Here is a 24,805-nt window from a genome sequence, read left to right on the forward strand (position 1 = left end):
AATATACACTACCGCTCAAAAATTAAAGAAATGAATACTTTTATTCAGCAAGGATGCATTAAATCAATCAAAAGTGGCAGTAAAGACATTTATAATGTTACAAAAGATTAGATTTCAGATAAACACTGTTCTTTTGAACTTTCTATTCATCAAAGAATCCTGAAAAAAAAATATTTTACACAAATATTTTATACAATTGTAAACAATAAATGTTTCTTGAGCAGCAGATCAGCATATTAGAATGATTTCTGAAGGATCATGTGACACTGAAGACTGGAGTAATGATGCTGAAAATTCAGCTTTGACATTACAGGAATAAATTACATTTTAAAATATATTCAAATAGAAAACAGACATTTTAAATTGTAATAATATTTCACAATATTACTGTTTTTACTGTATTTTTAATTAAGTAAATGCACCCTTGGTGAGCAGACAAACTTCTTTTAAAAACATTAAAAATCTTACCGATCCCAAACTTTTGAGCGGTAGTGTATATACATTATAATTCAAGAGTTTGGGGTCAGTATGTTTTTTCTGGAAAGAAATTAATACTTTTATTCAGCAAGGAAGCATTAAACTGATCAACATTGACAGTTAAGACATGTATAATGTTACAACAAATAAATGCTGGTTTTTTTCTTTCTATTTATCAAAGAATCCTGAAAAATGTATCATGGTTTACACAAAAATATTAAGCAGCACCATTTCTTTTTTACCATTTGTAATGTTTCATCATGTCAGTTTATAATACTCCTTTGATGTGACAAATAAACGGTTCAGTGTGTAAATATTTCATGTCCTCTATCAATTGTATGTATAAAGTCATAAAATGAAGTCATAAAGTTTAGTATTAATATACAATTGGAAAATGTAGTTTTAGATGGAGTATTGCATGTCACACTTCTGCCACTGCCTGGCTTAGCTATCCAGATGCCTATAATATTTCAGATGAAAGAACTTTAAACTCTTATTCTCTCTTTAGGAATGAAGCGTCCATTTAGTCCTGTTGAAGACGGATCAAACAGACTGACTGAACAGACTGGGCATGAGGGTGTGTCCTCTGATGGGGTGGAGTTTACCAGACAGGACGCCCCATCTGTAAACCCTCGTCCGAAGCGGGAGCGCAAACACAGGTCGTACACACTCTGTGAAGTGTGCAACATTCAGCTGAACTCCGCAGCACAAGCACAGATACACTACAATGGCAAAACACACCAGAAAAGACTCAAACACATAAACAACAGCAACACAGGTATGATATGTGTGTCTTTCTCTGGTGTTCCTGTCATAATCGGAGCTCAAAGACTGGAGCTTCTCGCTTTACATTATCCACCCAAATAGGGGTATGTTCTTGGATCAACATCCTTTATTAGTCCTTGAAATGCTTACTTAGAAACCAATCATTGCCCTCTGATTTTGGGGATAGTACTGATTGGATTCTAGAAGGTTGTTCTGGGGCCAGCAGATGATGTTTATCTGGGAACATGTCCTGCTGGGATGAATCACGTTGTGTATGTTCTTGTGCGTGTTGCTTAACATGATTTACCCAAGTAGGACAACATTCCTATTAATTCCTATCAGATTTTAGTGTGTGTTCACACTTGGCAGGTTTGGTCCAATTAAAGCAAACTTTAGTTTTGCGATAGCTCTGTGGGTCCGGTTCATTTGAATAAGTGTGAACGCTGCCATCCAACACCTTTTCAGGGGTCTCGGTGGTGAGGTTTGACTAAAATATGAACGCAACACGGACCAAAGACTAACAAACAAACCAAAAACGGGACTTGATGTCACAAGATGCAACCCTAAAAAGGACAGAATGCTCAAGCATACATGGTTATTTTCATCATAGGATCTATGTCGTCTTGCAGCAGATCTTCGTTTGTGTGTGTAACGGAGAAATTCCTGGTGCGGTTTAAAAATTTTTTTTTCTTCATGAGTTCTCAGCTGGTAAAAATACCATCGTATGTACGCACATAAAATGAGCTCACTTAGACCAGCACACAGCATTGTTTTGGATGTGCAATAAGTTCTGTTGCAAAATATACTATATTGCCATATAGGTGTATATGACTTTGTTCTCTCTGATGAACACAATCGGAGATATATTAATATCCTGACGTGTTCAAGCTTTATAATAGCAGTAAGCGATCCACATCCATCCATCATAAACATGTACTCCACATGGCTCCGGGGGGTTAATAAAGTACTTCTGAAGCGAAACGATGCATCTGTGTAAAAAAAAAAAAAAAATCCATATTTTTTTAATAACTTACTTCATAACTTATATAATCCATATAAGTTATGAAGTAAAATATCCAACTTCCACCAGACTGCTTTCCATATTCAAGTTACGAAGAAAGTGCAAACTGGTGTAGGACATAGCGTAAGCATTTTGAACTGCGAGAGTTTTACACTTTCTTTGTAACTTCAATACGGAAGGCGGTCTGGGGGAAGCTAGATATTTTACTTCATAACTTTGTTAAATATGAAATTTTCTTTTACACAAATGCATCGTTTCGCTTCAGAAGGTCTTTATTAACCCCCCGGAGCCGTGTGGAGTACGTTTATGATGGATGGATGTGGATGGAGACACTTTCTTCAACTTATACCTGTTGATCCCACTCACTGCCATTATAAAGCTCTGATGCGTCAGGATGTTTATTAATATATTATTATTAATATATTAATATAGTTATTCAGAAAAAAAGAAAGTCATATACACCTAAGATGGCTTGAGGGTGAGTAAAGCTTGGGGTAATTTTCATTTGAAAGTGAACTAATCCTTTAAAAATGACATTGTAATTGCTAAGTGAACCAGAACTAATGTAACATTTTCTTTTATTGGTCTGGACAAAAAGAATCAAGAGAACCGTACTACAAGTGTGAACACACCCTTAAGGTGTAGGTTTAGGTGTTGGGTCTATCAGCCAATCATTTCCCTCTGGAATTTCAAGGGTTGGTTTGAGCTGGGAATTCCAAACAACTTTTTGACTCCATAGGTCCCAAATATGATGATGAACTCCTATCTTAAAGGGTTAGTTCACCCAAAAATGAAAATTATGTCATTAATGACTCACCCTCATGTCGTTCCAAACCCGTAAGACCTTCATTCATCTTCAGAACAGTTTAAGATATTTTAGATTTAGTCCGAGAGCTTTCTGTCTCTCCATTGAAAATGTTTGTACGGTATACTGTCCATGTCCAGAAAGGTAATAAAAACATCATCAAAGTAGTCCATGTGACATCAGTGGGTTAGTTAGAAGTTTTTGAAGCATCGAAAATACATTTTGGTCCAAAAATAACAAAAACTACGACTTTATTCAGCATTGTCTTCTCTTCCGGAATCCTTTCCATTGAATTGATTCCATTGAATCCTTTCATCTGTCGGCGTTGGTAATGCACTTTTATGTCGCCGTGGTTGTTTTTTGGGTGAACTAACCCTTTAAAATATAAAAGACAGCTATATATTTTAATGTATAAAGACCACTGAATTTTTATGTGGAAAATATTATCTGGACAAAATGTAGTTTATGTTAAGCTGACACTTCCCCCAAACTATGGCTGTCAATAAAATATTTTTTACATTTATTTTTATTTATACTTTTTTTTACTTTTTATTTTATTTTATTTTATTTTATTTTATTTATCAGACTCAAACCCCCTGGATTAGTTCTATAGGTTGGGATATGATTGTGATGGCAATGTTGCATCAGGACCAACAAAATATGTTGATCCAGGAACACGTCCAACTTGGTCCAATCATGTAATGCTATTCATTTCTGAAAATTTAACACACAATATTATTTAAATGCTGTGTGTTGATTTTTTGGTAACCTAATATTTTTTCCTAATATTAGTAATAAATGTGTAGAAATTGTTTCTACGTAAATCTGTGTGTTCGTAAGTGCTACAAGACGTATCAGCTTGGTGTTATCAACAAATTCATAAATACATGACATGCAAACAGCTTTAAAAACATTATCAACCACCTTCATGTTGTCAGCTGAGGTCTGACAGGCATCTTCATGTAATTCATACCCTTAGACCTCATTGTGTCCATCTGCAGTTAATATGTGATTTTGACTCTACTCGCTTTTATGTTTCCATGGTGATGCGGCTTTAAAGCCCAGCTGATAGGTCAGAAAGGAGCATTTCAAAGGTCCGTGAGATGCTGATTGTTGTAGTTATGGCTGTAAAGACGGGGCTGTTCGTCTACATGTCGGCCTGGAGATAATTGCAGGAGAGAAAGTGAGGCAGCTGGTGGCAGCTTTGTGTCATGCAGCCTTATTTCCACAGAAACAGGCGGAGTCAGACAGAATCTTATGATTAGAGGTGGAATTTGTCGATTTATTTGAACAACAGTGGAATAATCCACTAACACTATTCATTTGTCCTGGCACACAAACGCTTGCAGATAGCAAGCACATGCAAATGCCACACACACTCCAAATCCAGGCCTGCGAACCCAATTTTCCTTCTCTTGTAATGCAAATGTGAAATTAAAGCTAACTTCCATGCTGTTGATTCTTACACATAAAAAAACACACGCATGCACGGCCAATCATATGAGCAGCAGTCAGACCCACTTCAGGTGCAGGCTCTCATACAAATAGATCATAATTACATAGCAACCAAACATGTTCACCATGGAAATGCTCGACGTGGTGACGCCCCCTTAAGCAACGGGGTACAAGCACTCACAGTCTCGGAGCCAGCTAGATTTTATGCGGTTAGTGTGTGTGTGTGTCGGGTTTTAGCATGATTCTTAATGGCATAGCTCTATGATGATCCCATTTGTGCAAGGCGTTTATGGAGAACTTTTGAGATGCATGGCTGTGTGTGTGTGCATGTTTGCATTCAAGCGCAAAGATATAAAGGCTCATTGATTAGCCATTCTGCTAGTGTCTGACAGCATAATAGAAGTCAAATTAAACTGGACATCCTTTCCCATGAGCCTACAACAATGCCTGAAGCCTAACCTCACACACATACTGTACCACACATCATCCCCACATACACAAAACAGCGACTGACTGATTCAGTACTGTTTATGTCTTTCTCATTTTAACTGGACAACACTATAAAGCAGGGTTCAGTAGCCAATCACAGAATATAGCAAGTTAAGCATTTGATTAAGCAATAAATTACATTTTAGGCACAATTACTTTGGTCTATTTTTGTTCTGCCAATAAAAATAGTACCAAACAAAGGCAAAGCGTTATCAGACACTGCATGTCTCTGAGCAACACATAGTAGTAGTGTTTTATTCCTGAAAAAAGTCTAAAGAAATCATTTGAGTGAATGATTCAATGATTAATTTATAAAGACAATCAATTCCGAATATGCTTACTACTATATAGTATGTGCGAAACAGTATGTGAAAGTTGTATGTTTGAATTCACAGTATTCATAAAAGAGTAGGCTAAAAGTACCTGAATGACCTAATGCTTCCATTCAGATTCTGAAGTTGTGATTACAGTGAAGTGACCCAGCTGACGCTGGTTGGTCACATGACAAAGCCAAAATGGCGGATTTAGTACATCCGGATTTCATTAGTCCTACACATATTGGGCCTCATTCATGAAACACAAGAATTTTTTTTTGCGTAAATTGTTTGTAAAGCCGTTTGATTAATGACATTGTTCGTATTTTCAAAATGTTAGTTGGTACCAAAGAAACACCTACTCCCTACTAGGGGTGCAACGGTTCTCGGTAAAAAATCGAACCGTACCGTTCTCCACTTATGGTTTGGCACGCACCCGCACTGCAGTCCATCTTGAATGATGTTGATAAATATGCATTCTGGCTTCCCAAAATGTTACAACAACGATAATCAAAAAACGTGGACAAAACAGTCACTCTTTGTAAACTTAGTTCAATGCGAATGCTGTATGCTCTAATGTCCGGTCATTTACACTGTCATCACCCAGGTGTTGATAGCGCACGAGTGCAGGTGAGACCTGAACAGCACACATTGCTATCTGTGTTTAAAATAAAACTAATTTAAGCCTTGCTGATTTAAACATTTAAAGTACACATGAAATCAAAATTGACCTTATCTGCTTTGTTGTTGCATATTACTAGTCTTGTGGTAAACAATAAATCCGTGCAAGTTAAAACACAGAAAAAAATTGTTTTTCGCAGTAATCTTTAATCGAAATCTGAAAAGTTACTTCCGGTCTGGAATGGCGTTCCTTCTCTGATGACGTCAGTTTGACGGCTTGGGTTAAAAACGCGTAAACCACTCCCCTGCAACCGTTAAGGCCCTTTCACACAGGACGCGGTATGCGCTGCGCTCGCCGCTGGGTTCAGCGCAGCTCTTCAGATACAAAGCGATTTGCGCTGCGCTGGCCAGAGCACATTAGTTGGAGTTTTCCAAACTTGTATCGGGAGTTCTAATCATCTAATCATCTAATAATTTGATTGTTGTTCCACCTTTCGGTCAGCAACAAAGTATATGTCCCGTGCTAAGAAGTGTCTGTCATGTCTTCATGACACAGCTTTTCTCCCGATGTCTCTATACGACCAGCAAACTTTTATTGTATAGCTCTGGAAATTCCAACACAGTATATAGCTGTTCATCCATTTTGCTTTCCGATTGTTTGGATGCCCCGTTGCTATTGGTCGCGCGGGTAATCGTCACAGAGCGCAGCGGCAAAAGTTGAACTTATGCTTCAGCGTCGGACCTACGCCGGAGCCTCTGCGCCGTAGGCTAATGCGTCTGTTTTCATTTATACTTCTGCGTCGTTGTCCGTGTCGACGTGAATGCAGACCACTAGGAGGCAGTGTCCGCGGTCATGTTGAGTATCAAAACAAAAGCCGAAGAAGAAGCATGTACATTGTCAGAGAAGCTGACATTGTCTGCTAGAAGTTCTAACAGACCAATCAGAGTGCTTGCGGTCCGCGTAGAATTGACGCGTTGTTACATTTTTTAAGAGGTGCACGTCAGGCTACGTCATATGCTGCGTGCTACGCACAGCCTACGCCGTAGCTATGGCGTACACTCGACGCAGAAGTATAAATCAGCCTTTATGAGCCAGAGATGGAGAGGAGGAGCGCTACAGTAAAACTCTGCCCTCTATTTAATATTCCGTTTCACTTGGAAATACATCACAACACTGGAGAAAAGTTGTTTGCAACTTCCGGTTCACGTGGACTTTAAGAGCAAGACGCGAAAGAGAACTCAAGCGCGCTGTGAGAAGGTTTGTGTGCGCTCATCCGAATACTGAGTTCTCTTTCAAGTTTTGCGCTTCAGCGGACAAATTCATACAAAAATTATGTCAACATGCCCGTCTTGGCGAGTATCCTAGCAAACATAGTCGGTTATGTCTTAAGTGAATGTATATTAGTCAAGAAAGACAACGCATGTGTAACGGTATATGTACTGGATCGTGCATGTCTTAAAGGGAAAAAACTATTCCTGTTGCCTGTGTTTTTAATGTTAAATCAAACAAATGACACAGAAATCACTCACTGCTCTTGACTGAATAGCTTTTGTAACTTCAATAATGATTAATCTTTATTTCATTTATACAGTGAAGATAATATGCAGTGTTATTTTATATTTGATTACTTTATTTCTGTACCTGAAAACTACTGATAGATACCTGAAAAGCACTGTATATTTTATTTGTATCTTTGCTCTACTGTATTTATTGATTATTTGTTCTTAATTTCTTTATTTTTATTTGACAGTAGTCCTATTTTCCCTGAACATAGCACATACCAAACCGTACCGAAACCCTCACCCTAAAACCGTGATACGAACTGAACCATGAGCAATTTGAACCGTTGCACCTCTACTCCCTACCACGTGTAAATGGTGCATAAAACATTTGAACGTTATGTGTTCTTTTAAAGGTACAATGTGTAAAATTTGGGAGGATCTATTGACAGAAATGCAATATAATATACATAACTATGTTTTCAGTGGTGTATAAAGACCTTACATAATGAACCGTTATGTTTTTAATACCTTAGAATGAGCCATTTTGATCTCATACACTGTGGGTCCCCCATCCATGTTAAGTCGCCATTATGTGCCGGCATGCTTCTACAGCAGCCCTAAACGGACAAACACTCCACAGAGCGTGTTTCGTCACCATGTTGTTGTTGTTCTAAATCGTTCGTGTTTTTAGAGGCAGCTTGCATCGTCACGCACGAATATGCACGAAGAAGAAATAGTAATAGTTGTCATCTGGTTTATTAGAAGCAGAGACCGTTCTTTGTTAGAGGTAAGAAGAAACCTCATCGCTTCACACAAGCTACTCTCTGCTCTCTCAGAAGACGACATGTCGGCCAGCCGGCCACCGTAGCTTCTGTTCAACTTTGGGTAAAAGGCAACGCTGGTCACTGTCACTTTTTTCCAGCCATCCAATCGCTGTGGAGGAGGGGCAGGACAAATACTACACCGACCAATCATCCTACTTGTACAATGACTGAATAACAATGGAGAAGTTAATATTGCCGGTTACGGCATTTTTATATTCAGTGTTATTCTTCAAAATGAGATGCTACTGCAGTGGATATTCTAAATCATAGCAACCAATGCGTCTCAGCTGGAAAAATGCGGCGCCTCCAAAGCACTCTCAAGCTCAACCAGCTGGCCATTTTCAGAAGAGCACCTGCCATTTTTTCAGCTGGCTAAACTGCTTTGGTGGACATTTTTTGTCTTTAAGCAATATTTTTTAGTCTCTTTTGCATTTATGCAATATACTGAAGCCAGAAATGAGAAGGGAGTACAGAAGACTCCGCAGTGTTCCTGCACTCGTAATTTGTGTAGTTGTAATTCATAGGCGGGGATTACGTTAACTGTGAATGAGCGTGCACGCACGCCATATTTACAAATGATTCAAATTCATTAGCATACGTTTAACTATCAAATCTGATGTTTACGAAGCGTTTGTGAATCTTGAGGAGAGTTTTCTGGAAGGTTTGTTTTACGCACAAATTACTCAGAATTTAATCATATATTTACAAAAGTTTCATGAATGAGGCCCATTCATACTATATAGAACATATTTTCTTATGAGTCACAATGTGCTTTTTCCAAAAAAAAAAAGTACCTACTCAGAGAGTTTGTGACTTTGTATATAGCTTTGTTTCATTCCTGAATAAATCAGTGCTTGAATGAATTGTTTAAGTGAATTATTCAGTGCTTTTCACTCTTAAAGACCACCTACTGGCATAGAGATGCAACCTGCAGAAAGAGTCATTGGGAAAATCCCCCAGTACTGACTCACAAGCTTGTCTGGGATGCCGCATGGGAACTGTTGTATAATATATAAACTTCCAAGGTAATTAACTTAAGACAGCATTGAACATTTTAATGTCATTTAAACTTAATTGGGTACAATAAATGAAAAAATTGAGTGCATTGTATTAGTATACTAGAAGTGATAAGCATTCTAAGATTGTAGCATTCTAGAGAAATGTTAGAAATCATTCCACTTATCAAGAGTTATAACTAAATTTTAGATTGCCTATGATAAGACTGGGAATCTGTTTTAGAAGAATTAAATGCATTTGTGTTGATACATGTGTGTGTTTGTGTGTGTGTATTTCAATTTCATGTCAGTAGGGAAAGGCAAAAGCCTGGAACTTGATTTACAGAGACACACACACACACACACACACACACACATAAGTAACAGTCTTATCACCGCTCACCTTCTGTTGATTCCTCCAGGCCCCTGTACTCAAACCCACATAATCAGCATGACTGCACACACACACACACACACACACAAACATACATACACACACACAATATGTGCATGCAGAGGGCATCATGTCTATCTATATTTTGTTCCAAAATTAGCTTAGCATTTATTGTTGTTTTTAATGTGTTTGAATTGTATGCATATGTATGCTATAAGACTCTGTATGTTTAAACCCCTCAGAGCATCTGCTTTTGTCCACATTTGTTAACGGCCCACTCTTAGCTGACAAACCATTTTACCTCACCATCTCATATATATAAAAACATATTTCCCCCTCTACCCTTTTCTCTTTATTTTCCAAGTCCTCTCTCTCATTCTTCATTTCACCTCATTCTTATCTGTCCTTTCCCTTATCTCAACACCCCCACCATCCCAATCCACGGACAGGTGCATCATGGGTATGCTAGGTAATATGGCTACTGAGATTAGCAGGCTTCTCTCAGATTGCTCTGGACACACGCAATAAATAGCGGTACATATAGTCAACTCCAGAATTATTGGCACCCAATTATTGGTAAATATGAGCAAAAGCAGCTGTGAAAATAAATCTGCATTGTTTATCCTATTGATGTTTCATTCAAAAAATCCATAAAATTCTAACCTTTCATTGAAGTAAAACAATTGAAAGTGGGGGGAAATTTACATTATGAAATAATGTTTTTCTCCAATGCATGTTGGCCACAATTATTGGCACCCCTAGAAATTGGCACCCCTAGTAAAATATTTCTGAAGTATATTCCCATTTGTATTTTTTTTTTTTTTTTGCAAACCAGGGTTGGAACATGAAATTATCCAGCCATGACTTCCTGTTCCACAGGAGTACAAATATGAGGAAACACAAATTCCCTTAATCTTTCATTACAATATAGTTCTGATGTGCAGCAAAAGATTGTTGAGCTTCACAAGATAGAAAGTGTCGGTAAGAAATGAGCTAAAGCATTGAAAATCCCCATTTCCATTATCAGGGCAATAATTAAAAAAAGTTCCAATCAACTAAAAATGTTACAAATCTGCCTGGAAGAGGACATGTGTCTAAATCGTCCTAATGCGTGGTTAGGAGGAAAGTTTGAATGGCCAAAGACTCTCCAAGGATCACAGTTGTAGAATTGCAGAGATTAGTTGAGTCTTGGTGTCAGAAAGCCTAAACAATTATCAAACAGCACCTACATCCCCACAAGTTGTTTGGGAGGGTTTAAGAAGTAAGAAAAATCATCCTCACTCATCCAGAAACAAGCTTTTTGGCAGCAAACCCACCAGATGGGTTTGGTGCACACATGGATAAAAAGTACCCCATGCCCACGGTTAAATATACTGCTGGATCTTTAATGTTGTGGGCCTATTTTTCTTTTGGACATCTTGTTCAGATATATGGTATCATGGATTCTACCAAATATCAACAGATAAAAAATCAAAACCTGACCGCTTCTGATAGAAATCTTATAATGGGCCATAGTTGGATCTTTCATCAGGACAATGATTCAAAACAAATATCAAAACCAACACAAAATTGTGTCTCTGAGCACAAAATGAAGCTTCTGCCACGGCCATCTCAGTCCCCTGACCTGAACCCTAAAGAAAATGAGTGAACTGAAGAGAAGAAGCACCAACATGGAGTTGCGAATCTGAAGGATCTGGAGAGATTCTGCATGAAGGAATGGTCTCTGATCTCTTGTCAGGTGTTCTCCAAACTCATCAGGCATTATAGAAGAAGACTCAGAGCTGTTATCCTGGGAAAATGATGTTGCAATAATTGGGGGCCAATAATTGTGGCCAATGTGAACTAGAGAAAAACATTTATTTCATAATGAGATTTTCCCTCCACTTATTCCTTTACTTAAATGAAAAGTTAGAATTTTGTGATTTTTTTTTTTCTTTTTAATGAAAAATCAAAAGGATAAACAACATAGATTTATTTTCAAACCCCCCTTTGATCATATTTAACAAGGGTGCCAATAATTCTGGATTTGACTGTAGTAGATCTGTGGTGCAATTGTGGGTAAAGATCAGTAACGACAGTATCAGCTTCCATCCTAACTAAGATATATGTACCTATATGTACCATTTGCCATTGTATTGTGAGTAGCGATTATTTTTTATTAGATTTTTTATAGCATTATTTATTATATTACTATGTAATATATATCATTGTTGTGTGTACGTAATTAAATCATATTAAATTGTATTAAATTACTAAATTTGATCCTTTAAAAATATTAATCTATTTATTAATTTATTTATAAAATATTTATTTTAAATGTCATATATTGCCCTATTGTCATCAGCCACCATGCTCTGCATTGGTTGTTGAAAAACCAAATTACTAATTGTGACCTTTAGGAAGTCACTTAACCTGAAGAATCTTCAAGGGTATACAATTGTGTGTGTGTGTGTGTGTGTGTGTGTGTGTGTGTGTGTGTGTGTGTGTGTGTGTGTGTGTCATTTATACCAATGTTTGCTTTAGTGAACACGTGCTGGTATTTTTTGGTACAGTTCTTCATCTGTGTGTGTTGTGCATTTGTGTTTTGCATATTTATGCTGCTCCTGTGTTTGTCTTTCTCTGTCTTTCATGCTTTCCGTCTCTGGTCTCCTCTAATGCAGCATGAGGTATTGGATTATAGCGACTGTGTGTGTGTGTGTGTGTGTGTGTGTGTGTGTGTGTGTGTGTGTGTGTGTGTGTGTGTGTGTGTGATTTATTAAAGTCTGAAATTTTCTGCATGAGTGTGTCTGCACAGCTGCGTTTTTTCTGTCATTCCAATGTACTCTCTCTCTCTCTCTCTCTCTCTCTCTCTCTTTCCTCTTTTATCACCATTCACCATTTTTCGTTCGATTATTCACAGCTTCTCACTTTCATCGTTTCACCCTATTACTCTTCACTTGGTCTCTTGTCAGTTCTCTGAGAGCAAGATGGAAGAGTTTACTAGTCTGTTTTTCTCTGTTCAACAGTTTTTTTCTTTAAATATAATTTGTCTGCCACTATAATAATGGCACAAAAAGAACGATTTAATTTTAATTAAATGAAATAATAATTACTTCTTTTTTTCTTATTCTAAAAAGTCTGACTTGTTGGTAAAAATGCTGTATGTGTGATTTTCATTTTATTTAGACCATCAAACATAATTTCTAATTTAATGACATTGTGAAGCATTCCTACTGCCCTCATCTTCAATTAGTCAGTCAAACAGGTAGCCCCGCCCCAAACTCACACCATTGGTTGATCCAGTGCTGCTAGGTTGGGCCATTGCCAACAAACAGCAAAGCTTTTTCGCTCTTCAGGAATTCAACAATAGCTTACTGTGCACAAAAAGTACAGTATTTTAGCGTCACAAAAATATTACACAACTGCTTTTATATTGCGTCATGTACACTTGCGATTTATTAAGATGTAAAACTAGAGGTCAGGCAGATGAAGCTCAACGCACGCACACACACAAAGTGTATGGATTCAACCTTGGAGCACATTCAAGCGTGAGGATATTTTAAAGCGTAACACTTTACCAGAGGAACGTCACATTTGGTTCAGAGAGAGACACCGGGTCTTTCATTGTTATTCATGTATTAATTTATGCACGGGTAGTGAGCGAATAGGGCTGTAATATGCAGATGAGTTAGTGTTTCATGATGGAAATTTTCCGGTTGGCTGCTCCGGGTGGCTGCAGTTAATGATAAAGTGTGGCAGAACGACAGGAACAGAGGGTGAAAGAGACAGAGAGAAGGGGGGAAATAGTATTTATTACTACAAAAAAAATCAGATCCAGAAGCATATTGGCCACTGGATCATGACAGAGGCATTAACATCATCAACATCAGCATCATGGCTGTTGTCATCAGTCTCATCATCACCGTCATCATCGTCATCTGTGTTTTAAATCACCGGGGCATAATGTGTCCTGTCAGCAACTCTTCCGATGATTCCCTAAACCGACAGCGAACAAATCACAAACGCCCCTCTCCCCCCCCCACTCTATTACACATCACTGTTTGTGTGCGCACGTCTTTCTTGACATTGAATTATTTTCCCAATTATACATGGCTATTCTCATGAGCTGCGCAACAACTCTTTTCATGCAGATGAAGAGGAAGGACAGAGAGAGGAATGCGCTAGAGTCAAGTCGAGAAGGCTAAAGGTTGTGAGCGTGTGTTTTGTTGGGCAGCGCTTGACTGAGCGAGTCTTTGCTTGGGGTGATGTCTGTAGCGTGTAATTAGAATTTCATCATTTCTCTCATTCAGGCGAAAAATGGCACAATCTGGATTTACAAACACACACCATGAGAAGAAACATAACAGTCTTGTGTACAGCACACTTATAGTCTTCCTCTCTGTTTCTGATGTCGTATATCTCACACACACACACACACACACACACTCATACTGTTATTCTCAGTGTGGTTAAACCCCATTGGCTGGTCAGGGGAATGGATGTCCTAATCCCTTTATCAGACCAAACAGATGCTGCCCCAGAACAAAGAGGGGTCCAGTGCGAGTGTGTGTGCTCGTGTGTGACATTGAGCGCAGGTCACTGGAGTGTATGTGTATGACTCAGGCTAATATGCTGCTGTGAAATATTCAGAATTTACATTCTCAGCAAATCACTTCAGATTCATTGTGACACTCATATTATGGCGAGTTCATTTGAATGTAGCAGAAAGTATTTGAATTCCCATAAACACTCTGTAAACACAATTCGTCATGTTTTATTTTGGGATATTATGTCAATCTTTTTGTATCATTTTAAATATTTTATTAATTTAAAATATTTTATTTTATAAAAAAAGTTATAATATTGTGTAAATCTTTTTACTGCACCATAAGAATATTTCTATTACAAAAAGACTAGTATATTTATATTATAATACATATTTTGTGTATCTTATTTATTGAAATATATTTGTAATATATATTTATATTTGATATCTTTATTATTTAATTTTTGTATGATTTTGAAAGACATCTCTTATGCTCACCAAGGCTGCATTTATCTGGTCAAATACACTGTACTAGTACTGTGAAATACATATATATATATATATATATATATATATATATATATATATATATATAATTTTTTTTTTTTTTTTTTTTTATCGGTTTTCTATTTCAATATATTTTAAAATGTAATTTATTTCTGTGATGTCAAAGCTGAGTTTTCAGCATCATTACTCCAGTATTCAGTGTCACATGATCCTTCAGAAATTTAATATGCTGATTTGCTGCTCAAGAAACATTTATTATATTCAATATTGGAAATTGTTCAAGACTCTTTATATCTTTATATTTCTAATATACAGGTGCTGGTCATATAATTAGAATATCATCAAAAAGTTGATTTATTTAACTAATTCCATTCAAAAATTGAAACTTGTATATTATATTCATTCATTACACACAGATTAATATATTTCAAATGTTTATTTCTTTTCATTTTGATGATTATAACTGACAACTAAGGAAAATCCCAAATTCAGTATCTCAGAAAATTAGAATATTACTTAAGACCAATACAAAGAAAGGATTTTTAGAAATCTTGGCCAACTGTAAAGTATGAACATGAAAAGTATGAGCATGTACAGCACTCAATACTTAGTTGGGGCTCCTTTTGCCTGAATTACTGCATCAATGTGGCGTGGCATGGAGTCGATCAGTCTGGGGCACTGCTCAGGTGTTATGAGAGCCCAGGTTGCTCTGATAGTGGCCTTCAGCTCTTCTGCATTGTTGGGTCTGGCATATCGCATCTTCCTCTTCACAATACTCCATAGATTTTCTATGGGGTTAAGGTCAGGCGAGTTTGCTGGCCAATTAAAGACAGGGATACCATGGTCCTTAAACCAGGTACTGGTAGCTTTGGCACTGTGTGCAGGTGCCAAGTCCTGTTGGAAAATGAAATCTGCATCTCCATAAAGTTTGTCTGCAGCAGGAAGCATGAAGTGCTCTAAAACTTCCTGGTATACGGCTGCGTTGACCTTGGACCTCAGAAAACACAGTGGACCAACACCAGCAGATGACATGGCAGCCCAAACCATCACTGACTGTGGAAAATTTACACTGGACCTCAAGCAACGTGGATTGTGTGCCTCTCCTCTCTTCCTCCAGACTCTGGGACCCTGATTTCCAAAGGAAATGCAAAATTTACTTTCATCAGAGAACATAACTTTGGACCACTCAGCAGCAGTCCAGTCCTTTTTGTCTTTAGCCCAGGCGAGACGCTTTTGTTCAAGAGTGGCTTGACACAAGGAATGCGACAGCTGAAACCCGTGTCTTGCATACGTCTGTGCGTAGTGGTTCTTGAAGCACTGACTCCAGCTGCAGTCCACTCTTTGTGAATCTCCCCCACATTTTTGAATGGGTTTTGTTTCACAATCCTCTTCAGGGTGTGGTTATCCCTATTGCTTGTACACTTTTTTCTACCACATCTTTTCCTTCCCTTCGCCTCTCTATTAATGTGCTTGGACACAGAGCTCTGTGAACAGCCAGCCTCTTTTGCAATGACCTTTTGTGTCTTGCCCTCCTTGTGCAAGGTGTCAATGGTTGTCTTTTGGACAACTGTCAAGTCAGCAGTCTTCCCCATGATTGTGTAGCCTACAGAACTAGACTGAGAGACCATTTAAAGGCCTTTGCAGGTGTTTTGAGTTAATTAGCTGATTAGAGTGTGGCACCAGGTGTCTTCAATATTGAACCTTTTCACAATATTCTAATTTTCTGAGATACTGAATTTGGGATTTTCCTTAGTTGTCAGTTATAATCATCAAAATGAAAAGAAATAAACATTTGAAATATATCAGTCTGTGTGTAATGAATGAATATAATATACAAGTTTCACTTTTTGAATGGAATTAGTGAAATAAATCAACTTTTTGATGATATTCTAATTATATGACCAGCACCTGTATATTACATATGTTATGTAATATACAATATAATTTTATTTATTTTTTTAAAATATTTTTATTGACATCTCTACACTAATCAAAATATTACCTACTAGTAGATGTTGCTTATTGTCATAATATCGTCGTTTTGATTTTTCTTGACATATGTTTGTGTATGCCGTTTGTGTTGACTTTTGAATATGTTGTTGTAGTGTGAGTTAGTTTTTTTGCTGTGTGTGTTCAGTGTGGTGTTGTTTATGTGTGTGTTGGTGTTGTGTGTGCTTTTCCTCTGTCAGCTCTTGTCAGTGTCAGATCTCGTCAGTGCTCTGATGGGCAGTGACAGGCCTGCACAGGAAATGATGTGCAGGAAGCAACCTCAAGCTCCATATGACACTATGTTGGCAGACGGCCTATCTGTGTGTGTGCTTGTGTGTGTTGCATATATCTCAGCATCTAATCAAAGTAGGGTAATGTTGCGCATGACTGTGACAAATCTCTCTTTCACACACACACACACACGCACACACACACACACATAGTCTTTTTCAGAAGTTAAGGATAGTTCACGGAAAAATGAAAATGCTGTCATCATTTACTCACCCTCATGCTGTGCCAAACCTGTATGACCTTCTCTTTCTTTCTTAAACACAAAAGGAGAAATTCTCCAAATCGAATGGCTTACAGCACGATTGCAAAAGTCATTCCTTTGCTCAGCCTTTACTCTCATTTTTTCCTCTGCTTTATGGACTTCTTTTTACTGGTTTTCCAGTCTCTCTCTCACTCTCTTTCTCTGTCATTTTCTCTTTCCCAGGTGCTTTAAACTCAAACTCCATTCTTTCCATTCTCTTTTCCATTCTCTCCCTAAATACACATATATTCGCTCTCTTTGTCCTCCCCCCAGCCCCTGTCGTTATTCCATAGTGTCATGCTGCGGGAGCGCCAATAGTGTGGGATGTTGTTTGCTTTAGGTTGTAAGCCTTTTTGTACTTTGATTTTCCAGGTTAAGAGTGTGAAAACTCTTTCTCTTGTGCATATTCATATTGCTAGTGGCACTAAATCTGTTTGTTTTGTTCAAAATGTACATTCACTTAATCACAGAAAATGTTTTGTATTCATTGGCTCCTAATTCAAATCTACACAAATCTCTTCATGTTTCTTATATTACTAATAAAATAATGCCAATAAAGGAAATAATCTGCATACTCTTTATGTATTAGGATATCTTTAATGTACTGCTCTAAATAGGCACTTGTTATAATGATAGTAAATTTGTCTCCTAATATAATTGATATAAAAACAAACGGATGAATTAAAAAAAAAAAAATCATGCAAATAATTTTAAAGTTCTATGAATGCATCTTTTTTCTTTAATGAAAATTTTGTGTATTTATTTGATGTTTCTATATATACATTAAACACTAGCAATAGTCACCGCTTCACTTTGAACTGGTGAAGAAAAAAACAGTGAGCCCCACTTTATCATTCACTAAGCAAAATGGCATCTTATCGACCTCGAAAATCTCAAGCTGCCAGTTTCTCTCTCTTGACTTAATCAGCAGTTTTTCTGTTTGACAGACCGTCTTATCAGTCAGATTCGCTTGGACCTGTGCAGGTGTTGAAGAGGCAGATGGAGGAAGCTAGTATAACTGGACAGTGAGACATACCATGTGCTCATACCAGCCATTTGGATTAAAAATTGCAAGTAAATTATGAAAATGAAACTATAACAAAGACTGGCTCACAACAGTAATACCCTTTGGAATGAAATGCTCTCTGTACTGTAAGTATATAGGCAAAAGCACCTGTAAGGTAGTTTCAATTGTTCTGAATGATGGGATTGATTGGCAGGCTGCTTTATTTACATCAGCTATGTTTTCAGTTGAAAGGATTTCCACTGAGCGCTATACGCTAAGGTCATGATACCGCTCTAAATGTCTGTCTGCAGCTGTAATAGACTCTTAACGCTACTGGAGGAGTAAATCACTTCCTCCTTCACCTGCCCATCACCTCTTGTAATACGCCCTACTGCACTCTGGGAAACTGTAGGCTTGAAGACTAATTGCTGAATTATTCAAATGATTCAGGAACAGTTTTGACTTTTGAGAACTTTTGACAAGTACTCAATGTTCTCATTTTGCTCATGCAATTGTGTGGCTACAGGTCTACAGTGTTTTTGTTGACTGGGGTTTTAGTTTAAAGGCACAGTTCACCCAAAAATTTAGGCTGTTTCTCAATATGCATTCTCCAGCGATCTTGCGTCCTTGTGTTCTTGCTCTACGTCATCATCAACCGTCAAAGTTCGTTCCAATACTCAAGAACGCAAGAACCGAACCGTTAAAAATCCCAGAAGACGCTGCGGGTGGTCGACATACGGAAGCCTGCAAGCTTTAAAGTTCTCGTTCTCACTTATCAGATTTCCGCGATAAGCTCGCAAATACGTGACAGCTTGTGAAAGTAAACCGTTTGTTTTGCTTAATTTTAATAAAGTGATAACCTGTAGAAAGCCTGCAATATTTTTATTGGCATATAAAAAATTAACACTGACAAAGCATGTAACACAAAGGCTACTCATTTTCATAAATGCACGCGGTGAAATAAACAGATATAAAATTATATGAAAACAATGTCTATAATAATATGAAAGAAATCTTTTAATAGGTTATTACATTTGTTTGTGATGTTATATTGCATTTGTTGTGCATTAGCCGCTACTTATAATATCCTGGGATGGTCAGTTGAGCAAGATCGCAGCACATCTCAATTCTCAAAAGATGCGTTCTATGTCCTCGCGTCCTTCCGAGTTCGTTCTTTCAAGGTTGCCTGGCAAGACCGGACTCCACGAGAACGCAAGTCCGTTCTCTGCGTTCTTGGAATTGAGAAACAGCCTTACATTTTGCAATTATTTGATTTACCCTTGTGTCGTTCCAAATATGCATCTTTTTTTTTTTTTCTGTGGCACACAGAAAAAGACATTTTAAAGTATATTTCCAATGGAACTAAAACACTATTAGAGCATCATAAAAATACTCTTATGAGACTCTTGCGATCTGACATTCTATATTCTGATTCTTCTGAAGTCATGCACTTCCGCTACAGCTCACAAATTGAATATGGATGTCAGGAAACTCAAGGCTATTGATACTTTTAAGTGTTTTTGTTTTGTTTTTTGGTGGCTTTTTTTTAAGCAGGTCACAATAATCTGTTGTATGGAATAGATCTATGTACAGATCCTTTAAATGTATTATTATAGTGATTATTAATTATATTTAATTGTTCTTCTAAGTTATTTTTTTAATGGAACACATAATAAATAATAAAATAAATTATTGGATGTATAAAATTATCTAATTCGATGATGATAATAAAGAATCTTACACATCTAAGTTATTTATTGTTGTTTTTATCATAATAAATAACAGATTATTTAAAATTCGTATTATTATTTGTGCATGTACCATGGAAAAAATAACTACAGTTTTAAACAACATGAGGATGAGAATAAATAATGACTTATTTATTTTGGACGAACTAATCCTTTATCTAAACAGGGAGATGAAAATGCTATTTTTATGCTCTTAAAGAGGCTGAATCATTTACTTTATTGTATTATATTGTTCTCTCATTTGAGCACAACACACAGACAAACACTAATCTCTGTGTGTGTGTGGGGATGGATGGCGGAAGTATTTTGGCAGGAAGAGGGCACAGCTGTCTCTGCTGTCACCGCTAATGTCTCAGAGATTCAGAGCTTCAGGCTGAGCAAACTGAAACATACACATATGCACACAGAACTGGCATACATCTGATCACTGTTTGTGCTGTATCTACAATATTACGTAACATGTTGAGAGAGAGAGGAGTCATGGTCACAGTACATACCTGGAAGCAAAGATGATGCAGGAAGTTAATTTCAGGGATTTTAACTATATGTGTTGGAAAAAGAAGGAATTAAATAATCTGTACAAAGAGGAAGAGCACTGTTCTTTCTAGTCATTTGTCACATACAGCCCTCTTCAGTAAAGAAACAACAAGTGACCACTGCAAACCCCCACTGACGCAGAGACACCTCCAGGGGAAACTCTATAGAGCTGGGAGTGGTGTTTATGGCACCAGTAGGGGGTCCTGCAGGCCGGGGTCCAAATGCCCCAGAGCACTGATGGAGATAGCATGCTGTTATAAGTACCAGATATCAGATTTATTATAAAACTATTTTGTAATGTGAATATGGTCTAAAATATTTCCAGAAACATTTCCTGTTCGATTTTCAATCATTCACAGACTACACTGGTTAATTTTTTCTGATCAGGCAGGTGAATGACGTTTCACTGTTCGTCTCAGTTCACTTGTCTGTGTTCACAGCGTTCTAGACCAGAGTATGTGAGGTGTGCAGAACAGGGAGTGAAATTTTCCTGAAAGACAAAGTGTACGTTTGCTTGGGGTTGCTCTTCAGAATGCGGAGAGATGTAAAACCTGGAGTAGAGCCGGAGCTGAGTGATTACATGATTTGTGATGGGAGAATATCCCTGTGTAAATATGCCTATTTCCCTACTGTATAGTAGCCTATATGAAAAGATGTGACATGAGTAGTATGTCTGAATTTGCAGTGTTTATAAAACATATTCGACAGAGCATCCCATGAGTCCAGACAGAGTTGTAAATGCTGGTGAAGCAATCTAACTGACATTGTAGATCACATGATAGTGGCATTGTGAATGTACTGTAGTATCTCCTGATTGTATTCTTAAAAAAATGCTGGGTTAAAAGCAACTCAAGTTGGGTTGAAAATGGACAAAAACCCAATCGATGTGTTTGTCCATTTTCAACCCAACTTGAGTTGCTTTTCACCCAGCATTATGACTATTGACACTTACACTGTCAGAAAAAAAGGTACGGTGCTGTCACTGGGGCTGTACCCTAAGGTACAAAGGTAAAAAGGTACTAATAAGGTACAAATATGCACTTTTAAAGTACTAATATGTACCTTTAAGGTACTAATATGCACCATTTAGGGGTAAGTAAGGTACAAAGATGTACCTTTTCACTTCTGTACCTTAGGGTACTGCCCCAGTGACAGCGGCGTACCTTTTTTTCTGAGTCGAGTTAAATGTTTGCCCAACGTGCTGGGCAGTTTTATTTAACCCAACTATTGTTAAAAAAATTACTATATAGCTGGCTTAAAATGAAACCAAAATAGGTTGTAATTTAAAATCAGACATATATTTACTAGAGGCAACAATAATAATCAAAAGTTTAACATTTATTAATAATCAATTTAATAAATGTTTATTGTTTAATTATTATTCAATAAACTTATTAATAAATGTTCATTTATTAAACATATTGGTAAATGTTAATTTCCAACATATTTTAGGTTCATTTTAATTAAGCAATACAGTAATTTTTAAACAATAGTTGAGTTAAATAAAACTACCCAGCAGGTTGGGCAAACATCTAACCCAACCTCTGGGTTAAAACAACCCAATTGCTGGGTTTGTTATTTTTCAACCCAACTTGGGTTGTTTTTAACCTGGCATGTAGGCCTACACGTGTGTACTGTTTCTTAATGATTGCAAAGTAAGTTATTCATTAAATGTATTTTACATATGCATATGTACTCACATACTGACATATGCTGTTCCAGACTGACTTTCAGTTTGATACTTTGGCTTCTTTTGGAACGTTCTTTTCAGAACGATTTTTTTTCAGCTGATGAAAGATAAAAACATTGACAGCCAATCAGAATCCACGCGACTTTAAAGAGGTGGATCATTTAAAGCGAAAAACTGAAGCTTATAAGAAACAACGCTAATAGTTGTCTTTACTGTTATCGTTCTTGGTGTGAACAGGCCTTTACTGTCCGGTTTTTGTCTGAAACATAAACTGCATGATTGTTGTATAAATGCAACAGCACACTTGATATTTAATACAAAAGAAACATAATTTTTGCTTCATAATAGGCTATTTTTTAAATTCTAGAATCCCAGTAAAATGTCTCATTGAGAGTATGTCTGCCAAATTATCTACAATCATTGGAGGTGGAAAAAAAATACCACCCCCCCTTCACAGACGCACACAGAATTATTTAGCCGAAATCAAGGACCATGAAAGGAGAAAATAGCACCAGCTAATTTTCCCATCTGTGCCGTTCGTTCAGGTTAAGCGGCAGGCAGCAAAAAGAGCGAGAGAGAGGAGGTGGTAGTGGTGGTGGGGGAGAAGATGGGGGTAAAAGACTGTCGATCATACTCTCTCCCTCCTCCTCCTCGCTCCCCGTCGAGGGCGCGCAGATCAGCGGAGCACTGCGCGCGTGAATGGCGAGAGTGTGTAACGTTCCTTCTGACACATCAACTCCAGGACCAGAAACAAGAGTGAGACTCATCGAAGAGTGAGAAATCTGAGGGGAAAAGTCACATATCGAACTGTCGGAGAGTATTTATTAACCCTTCTGATTTTCCTGCGCCGATTTTTTATTATTTTTTTTATTTATTTTTTTGGTCTTTTGGTTGGTTTCTATTTGGAAACCAGGATATTTTTCACAACATGCTTATCGGTAAGTCAGTTCCGGCAGAGATTGTATTTGTGTTCGTGGCATATTCTGTTTAATAAGTCTTTAAATGTTGTAATAGTGTCACGCTTGTTTTGCGTTGAGGATGCCCCTCGTGCCCAAAGTCCTTGCTCTATGCGCACTGACCACCGGCACGCGCAAAGCTTTTTATAGTCGAGGTGTTGACTCGTGTTGCTTAATCGATCCAAAATGAGGCTGAAAACGAAAACTTTAAAAGAAATATGAGGCAGGCAATGTAGAATTTTCCAGAATCCGAGGTTCTCCGGCCTCCAGAAGTGATTCTCTCTGTGTGTGTGGCAGATTTGGGTGCACGCGACGCTGGCAGATGCGCGTGCGACTGTCATACGCATGCCATCAAACGGCCTTCAGCGTGTCAGTCAGCCGCTTAACCAGAATGACGTTGGTCTAGTCAACACCTGTAAAAGCCCGGTCTAAATTTTACAACTAAATTATTTTTGGACCCGCAATACCGGTTTAATCAGTAGCAGGTGCCATGGTCCTCAAAACACACGTTTTTCCCCCACAGCTGACCTCTGTAGTGCGAGAGACCAATGCACACAGACAAAAAAAAAAATACAAGCGAACGAGAGAATGGTGTGTAATTTTTGTTCATCTCTCATGACACGGCTGAGTGCATTGGAATGACATTAAAAAAACTTTCGTGCTCTCGCTCCCTCTCTCTCTCCCCGCTTATTCCTCATAGAAATACAGCGAGGTACTAGAGCAAAGCAGCAATAAGCTTTATTTCATTTACACATCGAAAATATGTGCAATTTTATTCTGCACATTTTATGAGGAAACATGCGTTTATAAAAAAAATAAATAAAACGAGCTGATAAGATGTCACTTATTCGCTGCCACTGTTTTAAATGAATCACAAATCACAACTTATCTTATTTTAAGATTTTTTCTTCTTCTTTAGGCCTATAATTCATGCGAAAAAGTAGTTTCTTTTTAAAGAATTTATTCTTTAAAGTCCTCGTTTTAAGGGCATCTTGTCTCTCAAAGCACCTGGTGTTCCTCACAAGAACTCAAAGCAGCGGAGCGGAAAATTAAAAATGATAAAGGATTGATCCTGCACGCGCTGAAAATGCTTTATCAATAACGCAACTCATTTAAGGAAATCGTTTGAGTTTTCTATTTTTCTTAGCTCATGAATTTCGTTGGGATCGAAGCCATTTGTTTATGCATTTCATCACGGTGCCTTTTCATTTTGGGTTTTCCATTTCGCTCCATTTTGAGTTGTTTCTGATTTAATTGTTTTTGATAAACTGTGTATATATAGATGTGTTTTTAATATTTAAAATATATCGTTTATTTTTTATTGTCTTTTGTATAGCATATACGTTATTTTGTTTTTATTTGTAAAAAAAAAAAAAAGTGTTCAAATTCTATTGGAGATATTTTTGTTCTTTTCTACATTGAATTTTTGCTGCATTTTAACCTATTTGTTCTAATTGTAATTTTTAATTTTAGAATTCATCATTTAGATTTTTGAGAGTGATGCTTTTATAAATATATATGTGAGGAAGCAGTAAAGATTTAAATGTCCTTCTCACTTCCTTGCTCTCAATTTCTTTCATTATTAGCTAGATACCAATGCTCTGTCCGCTTAGCAACACAGACAAAAGGACACACAGATGTTACACAGCTAC

At 37.4% G+C, this 24,805-nt stretch overlaps 1 protein-coding gene across 8 annotated transcripts in view; it reads left to right on the top strand.

Annotated features, from left to right (window-relative positions):
• The window catches only part of znf385c (zinc finger protein 385C), a 113,670-nt gene that overhangs the window by 35,370 nt on the left and 53,495 nt on the right, over positions 1–24,805 (top strand). For 7 of the 8 annotated variants that reach the window (XM_048209471.1, XM_048209478.1, XM_048209447.1 and 4 more), the window contains exon 2: positions 986–1,255. In XM_048209471.1, the coding sequence (XP_048065428.1) occupies positions 986–1,255 (270 nt within the window). Of the gene's footprint in view, positions 1–985; positions 1,256–22,628; positions 23,136–24,805 lie in introns of those variants that run through there. The other variant, XM_048209487.1, reaches the window with a different exon arrangement.

This window comes from Megalobrama amblycephala, linkage group LG1, assembly GCF_018812025.1.
Source record: "Megalobrama amblycephala isolate DHTTF-2021 linkage group LG1, ASM1881202v1, whole genome shotgun sequence".
NCBI lineage: Eukaryota > Metazoa > Chordata > Actinopteri > Cypriniformes > Xenocyprididae > Megalobrama > Megalobrama amblycephala.